Source organism: Cryptococcus neoformans, chromosome 4, assembly GCF_000149385.1.
Source record: "Cryptococcus neoformans var. neoformans B-3501A chromosome 4, whole genome shotgun sequence".
Lineage (NCBI taxonomy): Eukaryota > Fungi > Basidiomycota > Tremellomycetes > Tremellales > Cryptococcaceae > Cryptococcus > Cryptococcus deneoformans.
The window spans coordinates 897,682-919,204 of record NC_009180.1 but is presented as its reverse complement, the minus strand read 5'-3'; the positions used below and the strand labels follow the sequence as shown (position 1 = coordinate 919,204).

The following is a 21,523-nucleotide window of genomic DNA, read 5'->3' as shown; positions in this document are numbered from 1 at the left end:
CAAATTGGTCGAAAGCGATTACCTTGTTGTATCGCGCGTCGTCTGAGGATCTTTTGTTGACTACAATCTGGAAGGCTTTCGCTCACTTCAATGAATTACCGCCGAACCAAAATCATTTCCAATCGATTTATGTGCCTCCATAGAGTCGGTCGAATGAATGCCTTCTTGAAGCTTTACCATTTGTGTGGACGAAGCGAAATAGAGCAAACGACGAACACCTACCATGTCGCCGATTCGCGCTAATTTCTCACATCAGTTAACTGTGTCCCTGCATCTAGTTTAATGACAACTCCTCACTAGGAGCTATCTGATCCTTCCCGATAACTACAATGGTCAACCTATCCGTCTTTAGATATAGATTGTCTCTCCTCTTCTACAGCTCTCCTTGACATCTTCTCCTTGTCTGATACGTGGACTGCCTTTTTTTGGTCACCGTGCATATTCGAGCGCTGGGGCTAAGCATTTTGCCATCTCGCTCATTGAGATGAATGGAACAGGCCACTTTCATGAAGTCGATCAATGTGCCGGGAGGAAGGTGGGTGCCGTGGACGTGACAACGCGAGGGGATGTGACAAGTGTGGAGTAAAAGTGAAAAGATGTGCCGATGTTGGGGCTTGAAGTTGAAAGCCGGGGAGCCTCAATGCTATACTATCGTTTTGTAAAGCCCTCAGATTGGGCGAATCTAGCCGATATCCAGTTATACGGAGTGTGATCCAAGTGTGATCCATAACCCCACAATTAGCACCAGCTCGTCCTCCATAGATTAGTGCCACCATAGTATGAGCTTTGTCAAGTAGTTTACTGGTAAAGGTATCTACCTTCTGCTGCTGGAAAAGATCACCTAAAGCTCTTTCTGTGAAAGCAGCTGAGGTAGTTTACGAACAATAGTTCAGTATGGGGCATCTCATAACTGAGTGCGCCAAGTTGCTGGTGGTGGATGTCAGGATGATATGAGAACAGCACCATTGGAAAACTTCTAGATGGACTAAAGTAGCATCAGTCAAATAGATAACGGTCAAGTTGAGAACTTTGGCACACACGGTCAAAGCTACCCTGGGGAACCGGCGTATGTTAGGTTATGAGCGATATAGCTGAAGGGGAATTGAAGGTATAGGGCGCTGGTCCTCGGGTGCCATTTTGGCACGCCACACGATTAATTTTTGGAAATATTTTGCAGTCATAGTGTTGGCCAATGTACCATGGGGATATCTTCGAAATTTGGGCTGATTTGAAGCTGATTTAAATAAGGACCTACAAAATGGTGGAATGAGGAACGAGGATATAGTGAGTTTGTTCTTCAGATGTCAATTTTGCGGACATGACGCCTTCCTGTTCAATTCTTTTGCTTCCAGACGATTTTCAATGGGTCACAGAGGTATGATAGAAAATTGGGCTGGTTTGGAGATGAACTGACTGCTCTGTGAATTTATAAAAGCGGACTCAGTGGGCAGAAAAGGGGGACAATGAAATAATCGATACTTACCGATTTTCTCGATGCATACACACCCCTGGTAAATGTAACTTATAGAGCTGATCTCTGGCTACCACATATCTCAAGAGCTAAGCATAGTATGCATAACTGAAGGAGATATGTGGATTTGAATGAAATTACAGCAAACAAAGCACAAATTACAGCAAACACGGTGATGCATTTTGAACTTACAGCAAACGCGGGTCGAATTTACAGCAAAAACCTATCTATCTCGCTTGGTTGTATCCGCTTTCAGGTGTCCCGATCCCTGTACGTTCGGTCAAAGCGCGTCAAAAGTCTGAAAAGAGCTTCCGCTGTGGTGATGTTGTTTTTCGCCGATTTCTGATGTTGGTTTCTGGAAAGTACTCGTAAAGTCCTTTTGTGTTCCCCTTCTATACCCTTACTTTTTTTCACAGCCTTACCCCGCAACCATGTCCAAGGTATTCTCCATCCTCGGTAAAAATCTCAAGGCCAACACCAAGGCCGAGTTGGAACCTTATATCTCCCAGTTGGAAGAAATGGAAGATGTTGAAGAGGTTCATTTCGGTGGCAATTCCTTGGGTGTTGAAGCCTGTGAGGCTATTGCCAGCGTGCTCAAGAAGAAAACCAATTTGAAGGTGAGAATCTTGTTCTCATGTGATCACAGACGCTCATGCTCTTTATGCAGGTTGTCGACTTGGCAGATATCTTTACGGGCCGACTCATTTCTGAAATTCCTCAGGCCCTCTCCGCTTTGTGCAACGCACTCTCTGATCACACCTCTTTGGTCGAGCTTGATCTTTCTGACAATGCATTTGGCGGTCGATGCGCGGATGCCCTCGTGCCATTCCTACAGTCCAACACCCATTTCCAAATCTTCAAGCTCAACAACAACGGTCTCGGACCATGGGGCGGTTCTGTCGTTGCAAAGGCCTTGCTTGATAACGCCGCCAAGTGTGAGAAGGAAGGGAAGGAGTCTAGCTTAAAGGTCGTTGTCTGTGGCCGAAACCGATTGGAAAACGGCAGCGCTCCTGACTGGGCTGAGGCGTTTGGGAAACACCGAAATTTGAAAGAAGTCAAGATGCCCCAAAATGGTATCAGGATGGAGGGTATTCAGGCTCTTGCTGAGGGCTTGTCTAACTGCAAGGAGTTGGAGCATCTCGACTTGCAAGACAACACAGCTACCAAGACCGGAACCCGTGCGATTGTCAAGCACCTCGGCTCATGGCCCAATCTCAAGCACCTCAACTTGTCAGACTGCTTGCTCGGTTCAGCCGGCGGTATTGCCCTCGCTACCAGTTTGAGCCTCGGATCTAATCCTAAGCTTGAATCCCTTAAGCTACAATATGGCGAGATGGACAAGCGTGCTATCGAGCTATTGAGTGTAGCTATCTCTCAGCATCTCAAAGAATTGACGGTGCTCGAATTGAATGGAAACAGGTTTTCTGAGGATGACGAATGTGTAGAGGAGTTGAAAAAAGCATTGGAGCTTTGGGGTCATGAAGAAGCTCTCGATGAGTGTGAGTTTTTCTATCAGTACGAAGAAGGTTTCCGCTGAATGTACACGTAGTGGATGACATGGAAGAGCCAGAGTCCGAAGAGGAAGAGAGCGAAAAAGAGGAAGAGCGGGAGGAAGAGGAGACCGGCGAGCCGGACGACGGTGTTGACAAGGGTGCTTCAGGAGAGGATAAACTTCCTCCTGCCTCCGACAAGCAGACTGATGAGTTTGTGTTTTCAATGTATGGGTCATTGGACAAAGCTGATCAAGGATGTAGGCTTGCGGACATGCTCGCTGGCGTTCACGTTGGGAAACAATAGAGACCATATTGGTTTATTTTACATGGCATAGGCGTATATGCAAGTCGGGTAGTTGCTTTGGGTTCTTCTGCATGTAACAATTCTCATATTACCTCATCGCGAATTGCGAGTTGGCCGCAATCACTTGTCCCAGGCTGCGTGCCCTTTCTAAGTTTTACAGTCGATTATTTGTGCATATGGCCTCCAACCTCCGCCATACATCATCTAATCTTGGTCCATTCCGCCTGCCCTGTCTTTGAACTCTCTGTTGTAGAAAGAAAATGTTAAAGGAAAGGAGCATAGTTGATATTGATCCACAGATATGAGGCAAAGTGGAAAAAAGGGGCAGTTCGGCGTCGTCAGCATCAACTTCAATTTCCATCTGCACTTGTGGCCACGCACCTTATGTACAGAACATTGTTGCAGCGAATGAGGACTTCTCCCAAAGCACCATTTGACTTGCCATTCTCAATTTCTTCAGTGTTAGCAAGCTGTGACATTTTAATCAGTATTCTACACGTCTGATCCGCGGCTGATTGACATCATCCGCTGCAATCCGCGCCCATAACTCTTGCCACGGAGCACAAGACTCACTTGCAAGTTCATGTAGCCATCTGTAGATACGAGATAGCCCCTGTACTCGAGACCCCACTTTAATCGGACATAGACGACCTTGCCTGTGAGATCTTGGAGGAAGGGCTTTGGGTTGACGGGCTGTGAATTGGATTGTTGGTAGTGAGCATAGATTGAGTGGTGTCCGTGAACGGATGAAGACTCACTGCGATGGCGGACATGATATTTGTGTTTTGAGTAGGGTATAAGAGAGTATAGGCAACATATAATAAGCTTGGTGGTGTGTCGCTGAGAGTTTGCGGCAGGAAGGCGCGCTGGCGGGAAGCTGGGCAACGCGCGCCTACGTGAACTAAGTTTGGGATGTTATTCTGCACTTACAAGAACTCGAGTCTCCATTGCATCTGCACACTCTCTCCGCTGTCTACAATGGGTAAGTATTTCCCGACCATTCCCTTGCTCCGCTCACCCCTTGTAGCCGCCCCAAACCCCTTCGCCGGCTTCGGCTCAAAGCGTGAGTACCACGGCCCCACCTTTCCTGCACGCTCTGTCGATTATATCTGACTTAAAGCTTCCTCAATGTACAACGAACTCCATTTTTTCTTCATCTAACCCAGCCCAACCCTCCGCTTCCGGCACCTCACTGTTTGGAAACACTTCGTCTCAACCTGCTTCTGGTAGCGGCTTATTCGGCTCGTCATCCACTACAAACAACTCCTCTGCTACCCCTGCCGCCTCGGGGGGCGGCTTATTTGGCGGTGGGGCACAGACTTCTGGCGGTTTGTTCGGAAATAACACCACCGGTGCCAATAATAACAATAACAACTCAAACGCGGCAGCTGCAAACAGCTCGACTCCTGCAGCGCCCTCTGGAGGTAGTCTATTTGGAGGATTTGGAACTGGAGGATTTGGAACGAACAATACGGCGACTGGGTCCACGACTCCAGCTTCTAAACCTGCTTTTGGTGGCTTTGGTCAATCCACTACACCGGCCGCACCTCCTCCAGCTAGTACAGGGACAAGCTTATTTGGAGGCGCTGCTACCGGCACAAGCACAGGTGGTGGCTTGTTTGGTGCTAAACCTGCAGAAGGCACTGGAGCACCTGGCGCAGCGTCAACAACGGGTGGATTTACAGGGTTTGGAGCAAAGCCTGCCGGCACCACATCTGCGCCTGCAACAGGTGGACTTTTTGGTTCAAAGCCTGCAGAATCTACCCCTGCTGCTTCTTCTTCTCCTGCGCCCTCATCCGGTGGTGGCCTCTTTTCATTCGGTGCTAAACCCGCCTCCACTACTACACCTGCTGCTCCTTCACTTTTCGGCTCTGCTCCTGCCAAGGATGCTTCTTCATCAACTCCTACATCTGGCACACCACCCACCACTTCTGGAGGCGGACCCTTTGGGGGTGGGGGGCTTTTTGGTGCCAAGCCCGCTGCTCCTGCTACAGAGGCTCCTAAAGCTGACACCGCCACCACTGCCCCGGCTGCCCCAACCAGTGGTTTGTTTGGGGGAGTAGGTGCCTCAAAACCCGCTGAAGCACCTAAGCCTGCTGCTGGAGGGTTCTCCTTCGGTAACTTGGGAGCCAAACCTGCTACTCCTTCTACCACTGAAGCTCCCAAAACGGGAGGCTTCAGCTTTGGAGCTTCTGCCCCAAGCGCTGATAAGAAGGACGAGATGCCGGCTGAAGCGCCCAAGACGGGAGGCTTCAGTTTTGGCGCCCCCGCTGCTGCCGCTTCCAACGAAGAAAAAAAGACTGATAAGCCTGCAGAGGCTCCCAAACCGGGTGGATTCAGCTTTGGTAACATTGGTACATCCGCAACAACGGCCTCTGGAGACGATAAAGGCAAGGCGCCTGAAGCTCCTAAGGCTGGCGGGTTCAGTTTTGGCGGTCTTGGTGCAAAGACAGATGGTGACAAGGATAAGGCTCCAGCTGCGCCTACGCCTGCTGCGCCTGCTGCTGGTGGCTTGTTTGGAGCCAAGCCTGCCGATGCTGGTCAAAGCAGTACCGCCGCCCCTTCAGCTAGCGGTGGTCTCTTTGGTGCCAATCCCAACACTACCGCGGCGGCTTCTACCACTACACCTGCTGTACCAACCGCCCCCATTGCTTCCGCCCCAGCCAATGTGGAGAAGCCCAGCGAACCCGTTCCCAACCTTCTTCGTGGCAAAGCCTTGGATGATATAGTGGAAGGATGGAATAAGGATTTAGAGGAGCAAGTGAAGGAGTTTGAGAGGCAGGCTGGTGAGGTGAGGGAGTGGGATAAGATTTTGGTCAGGAATGGTAACCAAGTGGGTGGTAACCTTGTTCGTGTCTTGGATACAAGCTGACACTTCTAATCCTGAAGATTACAGCTCTTAGAAGACAAGTGTTGGAGGCTCAGCAGACCCAAGCTGCTGTTGATGAACCGTTGAACTACTTTGAGGCTCAGCAAAATCAGCTGGAAAGTATGTTGGATGTGTATGAGAAGGAGATTGCAAAAATGTCAAACGACAGCACCAGGCCGTTGGCGGCGAAAATGCCGGCTGATCGAGAGCGGGAGAAGGCGTGAGTCTTGACTGATGGTTTATTGGAAAAGCTATTGACTGACAATCGCTGAAACAAGTTACACACTTGCCGAGGATCTTAATAAACAGCTCGATGACCTGTCTCGTAACCTGTCACAGATGATTGAACAAGTAAACAAAATTTCGACCTCCCAATCATCCCTCGACGCAAGCACGTCCTCTCTCACGAACCGTCCTGGGACACCCTCCGCGTCTGCTGCTGACGCAGCTTCACAAATGCCAGATGACCCAGTTAGCCAGCTTTCTGCTATTCTTGGTGCGCACTTGAGGGCATTGAGCTCAATCGACTCCAGTGCGGGCAAACTATCTACCAAGGTTGGAGAGTTGGAAACCAAGATGGGCAGTAGCGGGTCTGCCCGGGGATGGGGATTGCCAAGGAGATGATATGTTATGATAAGATAGAAAGTGTACGAATGATAAAAGGCAGAAACAGCGGTTTAATGTAAATTTCCTACATGCATACATTGATTATTAGACATCACCCTCCAGCACATCATCTTCGGCAACCTCCAAAACTCTATCAGGGGACACGCTTGGGCTTCTTGAGATATATCTGTCCCTTGTATCCCCCTCTTCTCCGCCCAGCTCACTACCACTCAGTGAAGGCGAACGCGAAACATAGCGGTTACCTGACGAGGCTGAAGACCGGGAACGAGACCGTCCACGAGAACCGGGTGATGATGGGGGTGTACGTGAGGGTGAGCGGGAAGTGTATCGAGGAGGGGACGGAGACCGGGAGCCTTCTCGTTCAGACTCTTGATCCTCCTAGTCAAATGTGTCAAATTTAATTTCGCCGAAACTGGTAGAAAAGAGATACGCACGAGGAGACTTTTCCTGGGCGGTAATCCTTCTGTTTCCTCCAGCACGCTCCTCTGGGTTAACCGGGGAAGAATGATATCACAGACACGTTCCTGGGTCAACAGTTCGTCTATGAATTCATCAAAGTGGGTCAAAGAATAACCGCCTGTAATGACTGTTGGTTTCTGTCTTCCAAAGTTGCAAGGAGTGCACTTACCGGCATGAACGACCCGTAACTTCCGATAATCCTTCATCAGTGGCTCGAGGATTTCATAGACCTCCAATGATCTGAATGTTAACCGCACGTAAAAGGCTGCGAGCGCCCTCAAATATCTGCCCGAGTCTCAGCTTTTTGTCCATTTGTGAAGAGTACAGATGGCGAAACCACGTACTTGAACTCCTCAGCCAACAGATACTCTATCAGGATTTCCTTTTCCGGTTGAAGTTGCAAAAGCTTGAGAACTAGACATATGAAAGGCGTGGGTGTTTGGCGATCTGTCACACCTCCAATAGCACGAAGATCTATAGCTTTATCTATTATTGATTCGGCTGCAGGAACAACGATAAAGAGCGGTGATCAAGTGAATACACGGTAACCATACCCTGTCAGTCGAGTAATCAAGCACGAGCTGCGGACTTACCAGTAAGGGCGAAACAGTGCTCTTTCCAATACAGAGAGTCGTATATACGGGCTCTGATGACCTTTTCAATGAGGTACTATAAGACAGCCAAGTATTGTTAGATTGAGTGGTGACGTTTGGGCAAGACTGGCTATACCTGCGGGTTGCTGCCGTGAACGGCTGTGGCTCCTCGCTTGGTTGCACTCATGGGGTCTGGGTGGATGGATGTAGGACAGGGAATATGTTCGGAGGAAGTAGCTGGGGGAAATTGTGAATATAGTAATAATGCGAAAATACAAATGGAGGTGGACTGAAGCGGGCAAAGGCGAAGACGCGAAAAGAAAAGCGAAAACAAATGATGATAATAATTCTCGCTTTCCCTGTTACTACTTCTCTTGCCACTTCCAATTTTATCACTCATCCCAGACATATCTCAACATGACAGGTAATGGTAAGGGCGAAGACGACGTCAGCTTGCCGAAAGCTACCGTCCTCAAGATCATCCAAGGTTCGTCTTTTGCCCGTGTATGGTAGACCACAGCGCAAAACTGACCGACTTGCCTCGCAGAAATGCTTCCAGAGGATATATCTGCATCAAAAGAGGCCAAGGACATTATATTTGACTGCTGTACTGGTGAGCAGACGCCTATTTGTGTATATTGCTCGGTTGTCAAGCGCAATATTGACTGATGAACATCCTCGACCTGTACAGAATGGATAAAGCTCATTTCCACCCAATCCAATATGGTCTGTGAAGCCTCTTCTAAAAAGACCATATCGCCTGAGCACGTCGTAGAAGCGCTCAAAGTGGGTTGCCTTGTTTTTGGAACAATATCATTATATATTGTACTGATTTAATGAGCCAGCAACTGGGGTTTGAAGACTTTGTGGCCGAGGTGGAAGAGTCGAACAAGGACTTTAAACAGGCTCAAAAGGTATGTCTACGAGAATTGTACCTTTTATAGTAGGATGTATGGCTGACTTTGATGTTACAGGAGCGTGTACGATCACAGCCAGATACCAAGGGCATGACAGAGGAAGAACTGCTGGAACTGCAAGAACGTCTGTTTGCGTCTAGCCACGCCAGATTTGCAGCAGGGCAGCAATAAAAATAAAATGAACTTTAGAGGCAGAACAAAAGGACGAGTGGACATGTTGTATTTCTACTATTGACATTTGGCAGCATAATGCATGTACGATACCAATCTATCATAACATGCCGAGGGCCCCCCTCTCTGTCTGCCACTGCTCTCCATCTGCCCCACCCTCTCTACGTTCTCTTTCCCTCTTTCGCTTCTTCCTCTCGAACTCATGATACCTTTCTTCCTCAATGACATCACTCTCCAGCTTTCTCTCTAGTTGCTGTAACGTTTGCAGCGCATCTTCTCCCCATCTTCCTCCCTGTAAAATTTCTCTCCCAGCTTCGTCAACCACCCGACTAACGAGTCTGTTGGTATCCTTGTCCCACTTGACACCCATCATTTCCATCTCGCGAATTCCCCTTTGTACACCATCAAGATCTCGGAAGCTTTCCCAACGACATGTGAGGACTTCGTTATAAGCTCCCGTCAAGCATCCAAAAAGATAAGATTCGAGGGAAGATGATTGGGCATGGTGGAAAAGGGCGAGGACGAGGTGAGGAGAATTGAAATTCTCGCGTAATGTTTTGAGTACACGAGTCAGGATTTTGGGATAGACGGGGGAGAATGTAAGCAAGGGGAGAAGGTTGGCGGGGGGCTTGTACGTGTTTTGATGCGGGCTCGTAGCAGCAGTCGACTGAGATGATTCTGGTGTAGCTGATGTTTCGTCTTCGACAGATGCCTTGACCTTTTCTGTACCCTCGTCCGGTTTTAATGGATCTATTGGAGTGAAGACCCTTTTCTTGGCCCATTCCACTAGTTCTAGATCACTCGACACCATGTCCATCTCCTCTGCCAACATTTCATACTCCTCCAAATTGTCATCTTCACTCCGATTCCTATCAAACATTGTCCTTAATTGTTTAGCCCCGTCGCCCCATTCGTTGCTGCCGTATCCAGTGACTCCAGATTTTGTGGCAAGGAAGGGATCAGAAGGGGTCGAGGGAAATGATGTGAGTATCGAGGAGATGACCTCGTTGAAGACTTCTGCTTCGGGCGGAGTCACGCCGCTAGCGCGAGCCAGTCGATTACGAGCGCCTTTCATAGGGCGGGGGATGACATTAGAAGATGAGAGGTCTAGAAAAGAGGATATAGATTGGGGTGCACCCTTGTTGTTAGATTGCTTAGGCCATCTGATCTGAAATGTCAGACAACATGAACGGAAATGGATTTGGGGAATGAAAACGTACTCTTGATGTAATTGAGACCACAGGTCATTGAACTGAGTGTGCTGTAATGAATCTGTTTGGGACTTTACACTACGAATGTTTTCGGATTAGTTTACTTTCCGCGTGTGGTTCAAGACCAGGACATACGGCGTTGATTTTGGTGCTCTGGTGAAATGTGGCTCCTCGTCGGTAGGGCGGAGTGTGGAGGCTGAAGTGGAGAGGAGCCTAGAGGTTTTTGAGGGGATACGGCGTGAGGTTGCAAGGAGATGTCTGAGCTCCGGGTGAGGCGGGGGCATGCTGGGGGTGAAGAAAATGAAGATGGACGAGAGAAGATGAGGTATAACGGACCAGCGAACAAGTATCGGAAAGCATTCTTGAAATCTCATCCGGACATCGACCCATCTCCGTTCCGCGTAACATTTATCATATCATGCATCTTTCAGAACATATGGGCAATAAAACAGATACTTATCTTATCTTCGTAACAATGCAATGCGACACAACTAATCTTAAGCCTCTTTCCCTCGCCCACGCACTAGAAAACCTCGTCCACCTTGCTTCGGTGGATACAAAATCCCTGCAACTCGGTGTCAGCTTTTTGTGTCACCACTTTTAGCATCACATCATTGCAAAAACTTACAGGTGTCACCCATTCCTTGCATCCACATTGCACGCCGGCCCAATCAAAATTACCAATCTTGACACCGCATTTTTCATTCGGACAGACCAACTTTCCCGCAACCTGTCCCTTTGAGAGAACGGGCTCCATCCACGTCAACTGTGAAGAAAAATTAAAAAAATATTATCGGTTAACCGAACCCTACACATTAACCGCATACGAAAAAAATGAAGGACATACAGGTTCAACAAAGTAACCTGAGCATTTGGGGTTGACAAGTATAGGTGGTGGACCATACATTCCTTCCCCCGCACTCGCCCTTCTCTCGTACAGTTTCGTCGCTTCCTTCTCATCCTTGGAAGTCATTGCAAGTGAACTCAATCGTCTTGCTGCAGCACCTGTGCCGCCATTGGTATTGGCAGAAGATGGAGACTGGTCCCTGCGTTCTTTTTCAGGTGTATTTGTTCCTGGGGAGGCTGGAGCACTCGCACCGGCGCCACCCATACCCGCCATCCGAAGGGCTAAAAGCTGCGGCGGTAACCTCGCGTTAAGCTGGTCTGCAGACTGCAAAGCACGCTGAGCCGGAGCTGGAGCTGGTACAGAAGTAGTGCTATGAGAAGTAGGTGAGGGAACAGGGGGTGGCATAGTTCCAGCGGGCTCGGAATGATTACGGAGAAGAGATTCTCGTCGCGAGGCCAGATGCGTGGTGTTGTTGTTGTTGTTGTTGTTGTGGGAGATGGACAACGGCGACGTCACAGTGTCTCGCTCATATAGCGTCTGGGTTGCTCTAGGGCTGAGAGCACCGTTGGACCCAGCGCCTGCACTGGATCTTCTTGACAATGCACCAGGCAGGCCAGTCAAGGGGTTGATCACATCGCTGACCTGGCTGCCCCTTCGCTCCCTGTCTGTCAAAAGACCCGCGCCGGCTTCTTCCATGACATCGGTAAATCTCATCCCTGCATTACTGCTAAAGCTAGCTCTTTGGCTTGATATGGATGCGCCTGAAGGCGTACGCGGCCGGGAAGCGGGTACAGCAGGCGCCTGGTCGAGAATGTGGTCCATCATATGCTCTCGCACAGCCAGATGGCGTCGGCACATTTTGCATCGGATCTTGCGACGCGCATGGTCCTTGGGAGTAGGTGGATTGGACGGGGAAGGCGATGCAGGGTACTTGGCCATCTTTTCCACAGAGGGCGCTGTCCCATCGCCGTCTACGGAGAGGAAGTGTTAGCGTTTGAGATGATGTGTGGAATAAGCAGGCAAGATAGAAAAAAAGGAAAAAAAAAATTACTGATGAATTGGGTAGTGGTTCGCTCCATATAGTACTGTCTAGTAGATCGATCCTTTAGAGATACCTTGCCATCTGTATTGTAGAACAATCCCAGCTGGTGCCAGAAAGTGGCGGATGGCTCTATTACCGGTCTCTTCTCCCTGATCATCGCCACCGCCTCCATTGGGTCGATATCATATTCGGTCATCAGATACGCCGCCACGATACTGGCTGATCTGGACATGCCAGCTTGGCAATGAACCAGGACACCTCCCGGCTTGCCCCGCTGGGCTACGGTATCAATGTCTGGCGACCTTTTCAACGATTCGCCGTTTCCGGTACCATTCTTCTGCTGAGATGACGGCTCTGCTGCCTTTTGACGTAAGTCTAAAATTTCTTTGATCCATGCCACACAGCTTGGTAGGTGGGAGAGCAGATCGGTATCCGCAGCGTCGTCAATCTCCAATGGGTAGACTGCATACTTGTCTGAGAATTTGAGAGACGGTCTGAGTGCAGACAAGATATTTTTCTGTCCAAACACCATGTTACCAACTTTTGGCCAAGCCACAACACACCAAAAAAGGACTCACAATGCCATTTTTTTCAAGCTCGTCATCATCGTTGGCAGCTACCAAATCACCAACCCAAAGACCATCCACGACTTCCTGCATATGACCCATGGCCTCTTTCTCTTCTTCGTCTTCCTCATCACTCACAAGCACCTGGTCTTCTACGTGCGCTGCCTGAGCATGGACGTTGGACTGAAGATATTCAGCTTCTTCTGGGTCATCTGCCCATCTGGCATATGGCGGTGCGACTTGAGGCCGTGTGCTCGCGCGTTCTTTCAAATTTCTCAGTTTTTCTGCCTGGGCGGACTGGGCGAGACGTTTTGCCGCAAGGCGGATGTTGCCTGTGGAGGTGACCTCGCGTGAGAGGTCTTGTATGGCGAGGTCGTCTGGCTTTGCAGCGTCTGAAGGTGGCATGGCGGGGACAGTGTCGTGGTGGGGCATGGCGAGGAAGAATAAAAGGGCCGAGGGCTGTATATATACTAGTACAGCCGGGTATATGCCAAGGGGCCAGGGATGGTGACTTTGACGTTATTTATTTTAGTTGAAAGTACGTACGGTATGGAATCAAACTTTAACTCGCGTCGCGGCCGTTGCGTCTGTCAGTTGCTTCCACATATGTGTACAGGATATCTTTCAATATGGATTCACATGAACGTCTTTATATTCAAGCATGCACCATATACGGCCCATAAAGGAGCCACACACAACCCTTTCCGTGCTTTGGCTCCAGACACCGTCCCTTCCTTGGCCACTATACACTCCACATACTCTGTACACCTCTGCCACCACACACGTTTAAATCTCCATCCACACGTCCACGTCATGAGCACGAGCAGTCCACACGTATAGCCGTCCGGCAAAGTATCACGTCCCGCTTTACACTGAACACATATACGCTCGGCAACTCTTGGAACACGCTCAACACGCTCAACGACTCGTTTTTGCAAATTGCCAAATATGCCATTCATTCATTCTGGTCCTATTTTTACTCAACTCTAAACAATTTACACACCCTCTGCAAACACCATCAGCACAGTGCTTACGACGGATCAGCGGCACAGCGTGTACTCACGGGTAAGGGCGGCATTGAATCGGTTGACCTTGGAAGAGGCAGAAAGGTCGACTTGAATCCGGTCAGTCCAGTCCCACAACATATGCATGTGCAACTCACTCGTCTTGTCTCCAAAGTCGACGAGGAGACCACCGAGAACGCTCGCGTTGACCTGAGAATGGATGAGCCCACGCATGCCCGCTCACCGCACACGGCGACCTACCCTGTTGACAACCTTCAAAGTCTTGCCCTGGGCAATCTCGGTGCCCTTCAAAGCCTTGTCCAGCCTGCTCAAAGACTTGGAGTCGAGGGGCTCGGCGCTGGTGACGACGACCTCGAGCTCACCCCTGTAGGCAGCCATGAGAGAGTGGAAGTCGGCAAAGACCTTGGGGGCGGAGGAGAGACGGCCGTTCTCCGAGAGGACGGAGAGGAGGTTGGAGAGGATGGGCGAGGCGCCGGAAGGAACGACGGAGGAGAGGGCGGCGGCGCGCTCAGAGGCGGAGAGGGTGGGGTTTTCTGCACAGGATGAGCGCGGCGAGACCCGCGGGGGGACGTGCACGTACGGATGAAAGCGGCCACCTTGGCGTCGTCCCTGATCTTGCGGTCAAAGGCCTCGACGTCCTTTGCGAGCGCCTCGAGCTCCTTGGGGGACTTTTTCAAGGCAGCGAGGTAGGTGGAGGTGGCATAGGTGCCGGTGAGCGAGTTGAGCTGGAGCGGCGCCTGCGGGGGGTGAGCGTGGTCTGTACGGTGAGTGGCAACGCACCTTGACGGCCGTGGCGGCGGTGGCGTATCCCCGGGCGAGCAGCTGGCGGGCGATGGCGGGCATGGTTTTTGCGGGATGCTGGCGGTGGATGTAGCAGAGATGGCCAATACAACCCCCCTCCCAGCCCTATCCCCGCGGCGTTATCCCCGTGGCGCGTAATTAACACGCCCCCGCGCCCCTTAAATACCGCTTTTCGGCCGGCGCCTCCATTTCCGCCTCTCACCCACCTCCCACACCACGCCATGGCAGCCTCCCTCCCCATCTTCCACCTCCTCCCGAACCACCACCCCGCCTACCCGCCGTCCCCCACCTTCTCCGACCCCGCGTTCTCCGCACAGTATGACTCGGCGTTTCCCGCCAACATGGACCTCTCCAAGTCCAGCCAGCACCGTGAGCCACGTCTTCCCGCAGGCGCACGCCCGCACCCGTGTCCGCCGCCGCTAATCCACTCCCCAGCCCTCAACGGCTATCCCTTCCCCGCCCCGCCAGGCACATCAGCGCCCCAGTACTCCAGCCGCCACATCCCTTCCTACCCCAATCTCGTCCCGCCCAACTTTTCGCGCGGCTCGTACCCTGCCGTCCAAGGCGGCGAGGACCCCACGACGTTCCTCGACCTCGACCTCTCGCAGCCCGGGCCGTCGACCTACCATCAGCAGCAGCCACAGCCGCAGTCCGCCGCACATCACTACCACCAGCCGGACCACGAGTATGTCCAAAGCGACGCAGAGGACGACGAGTCCCTCGTCCAAGTGAAAGAAGAGCAGGATGAACGGCAGGAAGGAGAGGAGCAGGACGCCGATGTGGACAATGAGGAGCCGCTGTATGTGAATGCCAAGCAGTACCACCGGATCCTCAAGCGGAGAATGGCGAGGGCCAGGTTGGAAGAACTGAACAGGCTCGTGAGATCCCGCAAGGTGTGTATCCATGCAGCTTGGTCCTTGTAGCCTGAGATGCTGACACTTTTTCAAGCCCTACCTACACGAGTCGCGTCACCGCCATGCGTGCTCTCGACCAAGGGGTAAGGGCGGACGCTTCCTTACCGCCGAGGAGATTGAGACGCTCAAGCGACAAGAAGCTGAAAAGGCGTCAAAGGGCGAGGATGAAGCCCAAGCCTCGGCGTAAAAGTCGCGACATTTCCCATTGCGATCCGTGTTACATTTCTTTTCTTGTGTCTATAGTAGGATATCCAGATGTGGTAATTTGGGCTGTAGTTGATACCTGTTTCCGGCTCTTTTTTTTTTCGTGGCAGATGGGTTTGTCAAAACGTCGTCTCTTTTGTCTGTGTAGTCGACGATGATGTTGTCATTAATGAAATGTCATAGACTACTGAATGTTGCCTTTAACGTATCCTACGTCGGACTTTGTACTTGATTCCTCCTCTCGTCGTATACATGATGCTACAGAACATTTTTTCCATGTCTCATCTTTCATTTCGAGACCGTATGGTGTTTTTATTTTTTTTCCTTGTCTCCCGATCGGAACTACTCCCGGTCTTTTACGTCTTTGGGCGTGCCTAGGACGACACCGACCATCACGACTCAGCCTTCGGCTGTACGCGGCTGTTCTATTGATTCCGCCTCTTGGCAACCAGGCGTACTCAATCTTTTCGGATCAACTCGGGCGGTTTTCGGGCGAGGAGTCCGCCGTAAAGCCTCCTCCTCCTCCTCAAACAATTGACTCAAAATAAATGATGGTCATTCATTTATGCAGGCCGCCGCGTTTACCTATTCATATTATGTAACATGTATTATGTAATCTGATAAGAAGTCATGATGTCATTGATGGTCGTCTGCTGGAGACTTTGTTTACGCTCTCCACGATCGATCTACCGACGTAAGAGTGAAAGGAGCGAAAGGCAAGAACAATAGAAGCGTGTAGTAGTCAATACTTATCATCACTCTGAACAGAAAAGAAAAAACTTGCAACCAAACACTTTCCAAACCTGGTGATCTGTTTAACAATTCTATAACGGCCATTATCATGTCGCAGGACGAACCAACCCGTCGTTCACCGCACCTTCACTCAGACGCCACGGGCAACAGCCTCTCCGCTCAAGATACGTCATCAAAGGACTTTGAAGGGATGAAAACTGTCAATGCCCGTTCGGACGCGGAGACAGCAGCTAGTGGTAAGCGAGTAAAGGTTTTCCATGCTTCCACCCCAGAGGAGGAGCAGGCGCGGCGGCACAGGGCGCTCGGGAACGAAGATGCGATGGTGCGTGAAGAGGAGACAAGTGCGGAAGCAGAAGGAAACGAGCAAAGCAACAAGGATGAGGATGCTTCTACAGCAACCACATCCTCTGCTATCCATCAAAGAGAAAGAGACCAAGGCGCCGACTTGGCTGATTCCAACGATGTAAATATGGACGACGACGAATCGCCCAAAGTCTCCACCGTGCCTTTGGCCGAAGAGACAGACGAAGAATGGTGGGACCTGAAAATGCAGTGGGGCGGTAAAGTGTACGACATTCACGTCGGTGGAAATGATATGTAAGCTTTCGTTTTGCTCCCTGTTCGCGATTTTCAAATTAGATCTTTCCGTTTTGCTCAGACAGACACAAACGGGTGTCCTTTTCTCTCTCCAGGGTCTATGATTTCCGCGAGAAGATCGCTTCCCTCACGTCTATACCCCCCGACGCACAGAAACTCATCGGTCTTTCGCCAACCGTCAAGGGCAAGCTCAACGCCTCACACGATGCCATGCGATTTGCCCATTTGGGGGTTAGGAAAGGCGGTAAATTCGTTCTGGTCGGGACAAAGGTGGAGGAACGTTTTGTGGACCCTATAAAGGAACAGGAAGGGGAGGGTGGGGAGGGCGAATTTGATGTAGATTATAAAGGCATAGGTCCGGGTAATGATCCCAGAAATAAGAGAAAGATACAAGAGATTATTGACAAGGTGCCGATTACGGTTCGTCAAGCGCATATCCACCCCCACAGTGTCCCTCTTAGCTGATACCTAGTAGGTTATGAATGCTCCTAGAGAAGGAAAGAAACTTCTCGTCCTCGACTTAGATTATAGTAAGCTTATGTCATACAAGGTTGGTTCGTTTGATCGGGGGTATTTTGACAATTTTCTATTTCCAGCAATCGTAGACACAAAGTCTCTTTTAAACGGAACCCTTCCATCCTCGGAATGTGCCCGGCCAGGATTACATGACTTTCTCGAACTGTAGGTGGTCCGGGAATTGAACAATTGTCTACTAGCTGACATCTTTTATCATTAAAAGCGTTTATCCGCACTATGACATAGTTATATGGTCCCAGACGTCTTGGCGATGGCTAGAAACCAAATTAGTAGAGCTAGACCTGTTTAACAACTCTAGAGGGTATAAGATCTCATTTGTAATCGATCGGACCTGTATGTTTCCCGTAGGTCAATATCTCATTCCCTACCAGGCCCCTCTAATGTGCGAGCTGATTTGAATGGGCAAGGTATTCTCTCAACGAAACGGCCAGCCATACAAGCATGAAGTCAAACCTCTGGCATACTTGTGGGCATCGTTCCCTCAGTGGTCAGCTAAGAATGTACGCCCATCTTGAGTCCCGGTCATCCCAAAACTGACAATCAACAAGACTATACATATCGACGACCTTTCAAGAAATTTTGCATTAAATCCGGGAGAGGGGCTAAAGGTATAACTCTATCCTTGACTATTACTCTTTTTTTTGGTCGCGTACAAAAGAGTATTGCACGATACGAGCTGACAAATGATCGCCTTGTGAATTAGATTCGAGCATTCAACAAGGCCGGTTCTCCTGATGGGCGGAGGGATAGAGAATTAATAAAGCTTGGGACATATGTAAGCTCTTTATCTAGCTCCCTTTTTGCTAGTATAATAATGGGAGAAGCTGGACGCTGATGTGATGGCGCTGGGCAGTTGATTGGGATTGCTGCATCGGAGAGCGATTTCACCACGATGAACCACAAGGTAAGCATGCATTGGCTTGAGGATGCGGGCAGCCTAGGTATGGGACTGATTGTATGTATGCAGTACTGGAGTGGGAGGGTAAAGGGAAGGAGAGGACGGCATTAAGAGTTATTGTATGTACGTATGTGTCTATGCATACATACGTATGATGTTGTATGTGGAGGTTGTGTGGCATGTTGTAATATATAGCCGCGCGTGTTTGTTTATAGCCGGGTCGCGTGGCTGTGATGGTGGTACCTGTCGCCGAGTTTCTCACACCGTCTCAGTCCTCCAGCATAAAGTTTCGAGTATATTATAGGTATACTCCATGGATCTTTGCCTTTGCCATCTATGACTCGCCTCCATTAGTCGTCCAATGCGCATATTAATCTTACTTGCAGCAGCAGCCCTCCTCGGGACCACCCTCGCTTCAGCTCACGCCCTCGCACCCATCCCTTCGCTCAACCCACCCATCGTCAGGCGAGAGGACACCAATGAAACAGCCCCGGGCAATAATACCCAGACCTGGACCGAAGGCGATGACTGGGTCCCTTTTAACATTGTCATTGACCCTGCGTATGGTATCGCAGGAGCCGTGCTGATCTTATCAGGAATCCCCGTGGCCGTGCTAGGCGGCAAGAACCGATGGTGAGTATAGAAACGTTTGTTTATCGTCACAAAAAGTCGGTGTAGAGACTCAACAAACTTAGGTCGTCATTGGCTATCGCTTCAGGCCAGGCGCTCTTCCTCTTCGCTCTCGTCATGATACTTCGATTCGGGTGAGAATTCATGACAATGCATTCTACAGTCGACAGTCTAATACTGATAACAACTGAAAGTGTCCAACCGAATCTTGTTCCGCCCTCCCCTCACCCGCCGTCTCCCACCCTTCGGGGCCTCTACCTCCTTGCCTGCCTCATCTCGTCCTTCATAGGTGCAGGCCTCGGTATCTTCTTCTTCAACTTCACCAAGTATGCCATCTCAGCCGCAGGGGGATTTACATTCGGATGGTTTCTCCTGGCTTTGCGAGAGGGAGGTTTAATAACCTCCGTGGTTGGCCGGTGGGCTTTGCTTGGAGCATTGACAGTTGTTGCTTTCATTGCCAGCTTGCCAAAATGGTCCAATGACTTGATGACCCTTGTATCGACTGCTTGGATAGGAGCTACATCGTTTGTTTTGGGGGTAGATTGCTACACTAGGGCCGGGCTGAAAGAGGTGATATTGAGTGCTGTAACCCGTCATGGGGTGAACTAACGAAAATGTATCAGTTCTATATCTACAACCTTGGATTTCACGATCTCTTCCCAACGTTGGGCGGCGCAAAATACCCCCTCACTCAGACGATGATAATCGAATTAGGGATCCTGGGCGCGGTGGTCTTGGTAAGTCACGTCCGTATGACGACAAGTGCAGAAATTGACTTTGAAATCGCAACAGGTCGGCGCTGCCATCCAGTTCCGCGTCATTGGACTGCTCCAGAAACGTATGAACCGACTTCGTGCCGAAGAGGAAGCTCGCATGGAGGAGGATGAAATATCAAAAGCCGCTGAACGTTTCAAGAATGTCGGAGCCGAGCTGGTCGAGTGGGAGGAGAAATATGGGAACAAACCACGGTCGGAATCTGAACACAATGGAACTGAAAAGTGCGGGTCTGTCAGAGACGTATCATCCCCATCCGGGCCGTATGCCATCTCCTTAACGGCGGACAGATCGAGCGTGCTGCTCCCTCAACTGGAATTCAACGACTCGCAAGAGTCTGAAATCTTGAAAAAACGCCCTTCGAACAACCTCAGCCTACTTGGGAACGATATCTCGCCCCAAATACGACCATCGAGCTCCTTTAGCCTGGTACGCGTCGCAAGCGAATCAGGTAAAGGCCACGAGAATATCAACCCCGACAAGCCTACAAACACTATGTTTCTGGGCATAGAAAAGTTGAAGCCAGATGAGCCATCGAGCGGTCTTGGCCGCGATAGTTCTGACCTCGAGAGTAAGCTCAGATTGCTTGAAGAGGTCAGAAAGGCTCGCGAAAGCGTACAAGGTAGTTTGGAATTGCTGAGATCGAGGACTCCTAGTGAAACTCAGTCATTTGCTGGACCTTCCGGAGCAGATACACTGTCTGGGTCTGGGCTTGAAGGGAGGCCGCGTAGGTATTCCAGCATGTCCTCTAGGTTACTAGATGAAGCAAAGGTACGGCCTGTCTCGAGCGCATCAAATCCCTCACCATTACAGAGCCATATGACTGAGATGCCGCAACAGCAATCCGAGTGGGACACCTACGTTGCCGAAAGGAGGATTGTCAGCCCTGTTGCAAGCTCTCCGCCCAGTTTTGCCTCCTTGTCGGTCGATCGCCAGCGTCAATACACCACAGTCCCCGTTAGCGTCGCCAAAGGTATTGAGAGCCGTCGAGAAAGAACGATCAGTATGTTGGAAACAAGGGTTTCTGACTTTGGCCCTGCTCAGCAGGAGCGAGCACATGGTACTTTTCCTGAACGTAGTCCGATTACATACGTTTCAGATATAGAGAGAAAGGGCTCCGCAGCTCACCACGATTATTTCGAAAGAGGAATCCCATCACCTCCTCTTGCTGCTAATCGTCCCCAGATGTCTTACACTAGTCCGCCGAGAGTCATTACAGGTGGCGCGTCCGATCGTCATCCGGCTTCTGCTCCAAAGACAATGTCTATGGAGGAACTTGCCGAACGACATCGCCAGCGACTGTCTAAAATGCAACAGCCCGTTACTTTCAAGTTGAAAGAGAGTGAACGAGTCGAAGAGGCCAAAAAGAAGTGGGAGAAGCAAAGAGCGCACGAGAGGGAGGAAATGAGGCGCCGACAAACAGAAAGGGCCCGGGAGAACGAGAATAGCCAAGGCAAGATAAGGGAGGTCGTAAGAAGAACTGATCAGTGGAGGAGGAGTATCGCGGTTGATCCTGAACCGCAAGTGGGCGGCGAGAAGACGAGTAATGGAGAAAAGGCGCAGAAGCAGGGAAGAACTATTGTGAATTAAGAAGTGTGCGGTTTGTGAGTCGCGGCTGGCGGCCGAGGCGAGATTGGCGAACAGACGGACAATAAACTTGTGCGAGTCCAGTTGTAATACTTGATTGTGCATAGTAGCATATCAATTCGCCCAATGCATAGAATTCAGCCGTTCATCCACCATACGATCACTATGTATGTATTGGTGGCATTGGAGGATACATAAGGGAAAGAGGAGGAGTCGGATGCATGGCGGCGGGG

The 21,523-nt window shown here is 50.3% G+C and overlaps 11 protein-coding genes across 11 annotated transcripts; 6 read left to right on the top strand and 5 right to left on the bottom strand.

The window, feature by feature from the left end:
- Window positions 1-1,902: 1,902 nt before the first annotated feature.
- CNBD3140 (hypothetical protein) lies at window positions 1,903-3,268 on the top strand (the record flags this gene model as incomplete). Its single annotated transcript, XM_770813.1, has 4 exons — window positions 1,903-2,088; window positions 2,139-2,970; window positions 3,021-3,174; window positions 3,226-3,268. 4 exons carry the CDS (start codon window positions 1,903-1,905, stop codon window positions 3,266-3,268), a joined length of 1,215 nt encoding a protein of 404 aa, XP_775906.1.
- A 204-nt stretch (window positions 3,269-3,472) lies between these two features.
- Window positions 3,473-4,041, bottom strand: CNBD3130 (hypothetical protein; the record flags this gene model as incomplete). Its single annotated transcript, XM_770812.1, has 4 exons — window positions 3,473-3,512; window positions 3,650-3,738; window positions 3,842-3,961; window positions 4,027-4,041. The coding sequence occupies 4 exons, from the start codon at window positions 4,039-4,041 to the stop codon at window positions 3,473-3,475; spliced, it is 264 nt and encodes an 87-aa protein (XP_775905.1).
- Window positions 4,042-4,246: 205 nt separating this feature from the next.
- Window positions 4,247-6,761, top strand: CNBD3120 (hypothetical protein; the record flags this gene model as incomplete). Its single annotated transcript, XM_770811.1, has 5 exons — window positions 4,247-4,250; window positions 4,296-4,331; window positions 4,435-6,101; window positions 6,158-6,357; window positions 6,416-6,761. The coding sequence occupies 5 exons, from the start codon at window positions 4,247-4,249 to the stop codon at window positions 6,759-6,761; spliced, it is 2,253 nt and encodes a 750-aa protein (XP_775904.1).
- A 212-nt stretch (window positions 6,762-6,973) lies between these two features.
- Window positions 6,974-8,003, bottom strand: CNBD3110 (hypothetical protein; the record flags this gene model as incomplete). The annotated part of the gene is made up of 6 exons (XM_770810.1): window positions 6,974-7,142; window positions 7,260-7,341; window positions 7,393-7,508; window positions 7,568-7,724; window positions 7,817-7,892; window positions 7,953-8,003. The coding sequence occupies 6 exons, from the start codon at window positions 8,001-8,003 to the stop codon at window positions 6,974-6,976; spliced, it is 651 nt and encodes a 216-aa protein (XP_775903.1).
- A 230-nt stretch (window positions 8,004-8,233) lies between these two features.
- Window positions 8,234-8,904, top strand: CNBD3100 (hypothetical protein; the record flags this gene model as incomplete). Its single annotated transcript, XM_770809.1, has 5 exons — window positions 8,234-8,303; window positions 8,364-8,429; window positions 8,508-8,602; window positions 8,662-8,730; window positions 8,791-8,904. 5 exons carry the CDS (start codon window positions 8,234-8,236, stop codon window positions 8,902-8,904), a joined length of 414 nt encoding a protein of 137 aa, XP_775902.1.
- A 100-nt stretch (window positions 8,905-9,004) lies between these two features.
- On the bottom strand, window positions 9,005-10,489 carry CNBD3090 (hypothetical protein; the record flags this gene model as incomplete). Its single annotated transcript, XM_770808.1, has 3 exons — window positions 9,005-10,067; window positions 10,125-10,193; window positions 10,251-10,489. The coding sequence occupies 3 exons, from the start codon at window positions 10,487-10,489 to the stop codon at window positions 9,005-9,007; spliced, it is 1,371 nt and encodes a 456-aa protein (XP_775901.1).
- A 149-nt stretch (window positions 10,490-10,638) lies between these two features.
- CNBD3080 (hypothetical protein) lies at window positions 10,639-13,002 on the bottom strand (the record flags this gene model as incomplete). Its single annotated transcript, XM_770807.1, has 5 exons — window positions 10,639-10,680; window positions 10,744-10,881; window positions 10,963-11,933; window positions 12,014-12,521; window positions 12,583-13,002. The coding sequence occupies 5 exons, from the start codon at window positions 13,000-13,002 to the stop codon at window positions 10,639-10,641; spliced, it is 2,079 nt and encodes a 692-aa protein (XP_775900.1).
- A 563-nt stretch (window positions 13,003-13,565) lies between these two features.
- On the bottom strand, window positions 13,566-14,438 carry CNBD3070 (hypothetical protein; the record flags this gene model as incomplete). The annotated part of the gene is made up of 6 exons (XM_770806.1): window positions 13,566-13,576; window positions 13,634-13,684; window positions 13,733-13,784; window positions 13,836-14,128; window positions 14,176-14,332; window positions 14,376-14,438. The coding sequence occupies 6 exons, from the start codon at window positions 14,436-14,438 to the stop codon at window positions 13,566-13,568; spliced, it is 627 nt and encodes a 208-aa protein (XP_775899.1).
- A 179-nt stretch (window positions 14,439-14,617) lies between these two features.
- On the top strand, window positions 14,618-15,497 carry CNBD3060 (hypothetical protein; the record flags this gene model as incomplete). Its single annotated transcript, XM_770805.1, has 3 exons — window positions 14,618-14,765; window positions 14,832-15,289; window positions 15,345-15,497. 3 exons carry the CDS (start codon window positions 14,618-14,620, stop codon window positions 15,495-15,497), a joined length of 759 nt encoding a protein of 252 aa, XP_775898.1.
- Window positions 15,498-16,355: 858 nt separating this feature from the next.
- CNBD3050 (hypothetical protein) lies at window positions 16,356-18,410 on the top strand (the record flags this gene model as incomplete). The annotated part of the gene is made up of 10 exons (XM_770804.1): window positions 16,356-16,864; window positions 16,960-17,284; window positions 17,340-17,394; window positions 17,461-17,545; window positions 17,604-17,745; window positions 17,809-17,901; window positions 17,950-18,009; window positions 18,105-18,176; window positions 18,255-18,305; window positions 18,369-18,410. The coding sequence occupies 10 exons, from the start codon at window positions 16,356-16,358 to the stop codon at window positions 18,408-18,410; spliced, it is 1,434 nt and encodes a 477-aa protein (XP_775897.1).
- A 250-nt stretch (window positions 18,411-18,660) lies between these two features.
- Window positions 18,661-21,293, top strand: CNBD3040 (hypothetical protein; the record flags this gene model as incomplete). Its single annotated transcript, XM_770803.1, has 5 exons — window positions 18,661-18,932; window positions 18,995-19,063; window positions 19,124-19,499; window positions 19,553-19,666; window positions 19,698-21,293. 5 exons carry the CDS (start codon window positions 18,661-18,663, stop codon window positions 21,291-21,293), a joined length of 2,427 nt encoding a protein of 808 aa, XP_775896.1.
- Window positions 21,294-21,523: the final 230 nt, after the last annotated feature.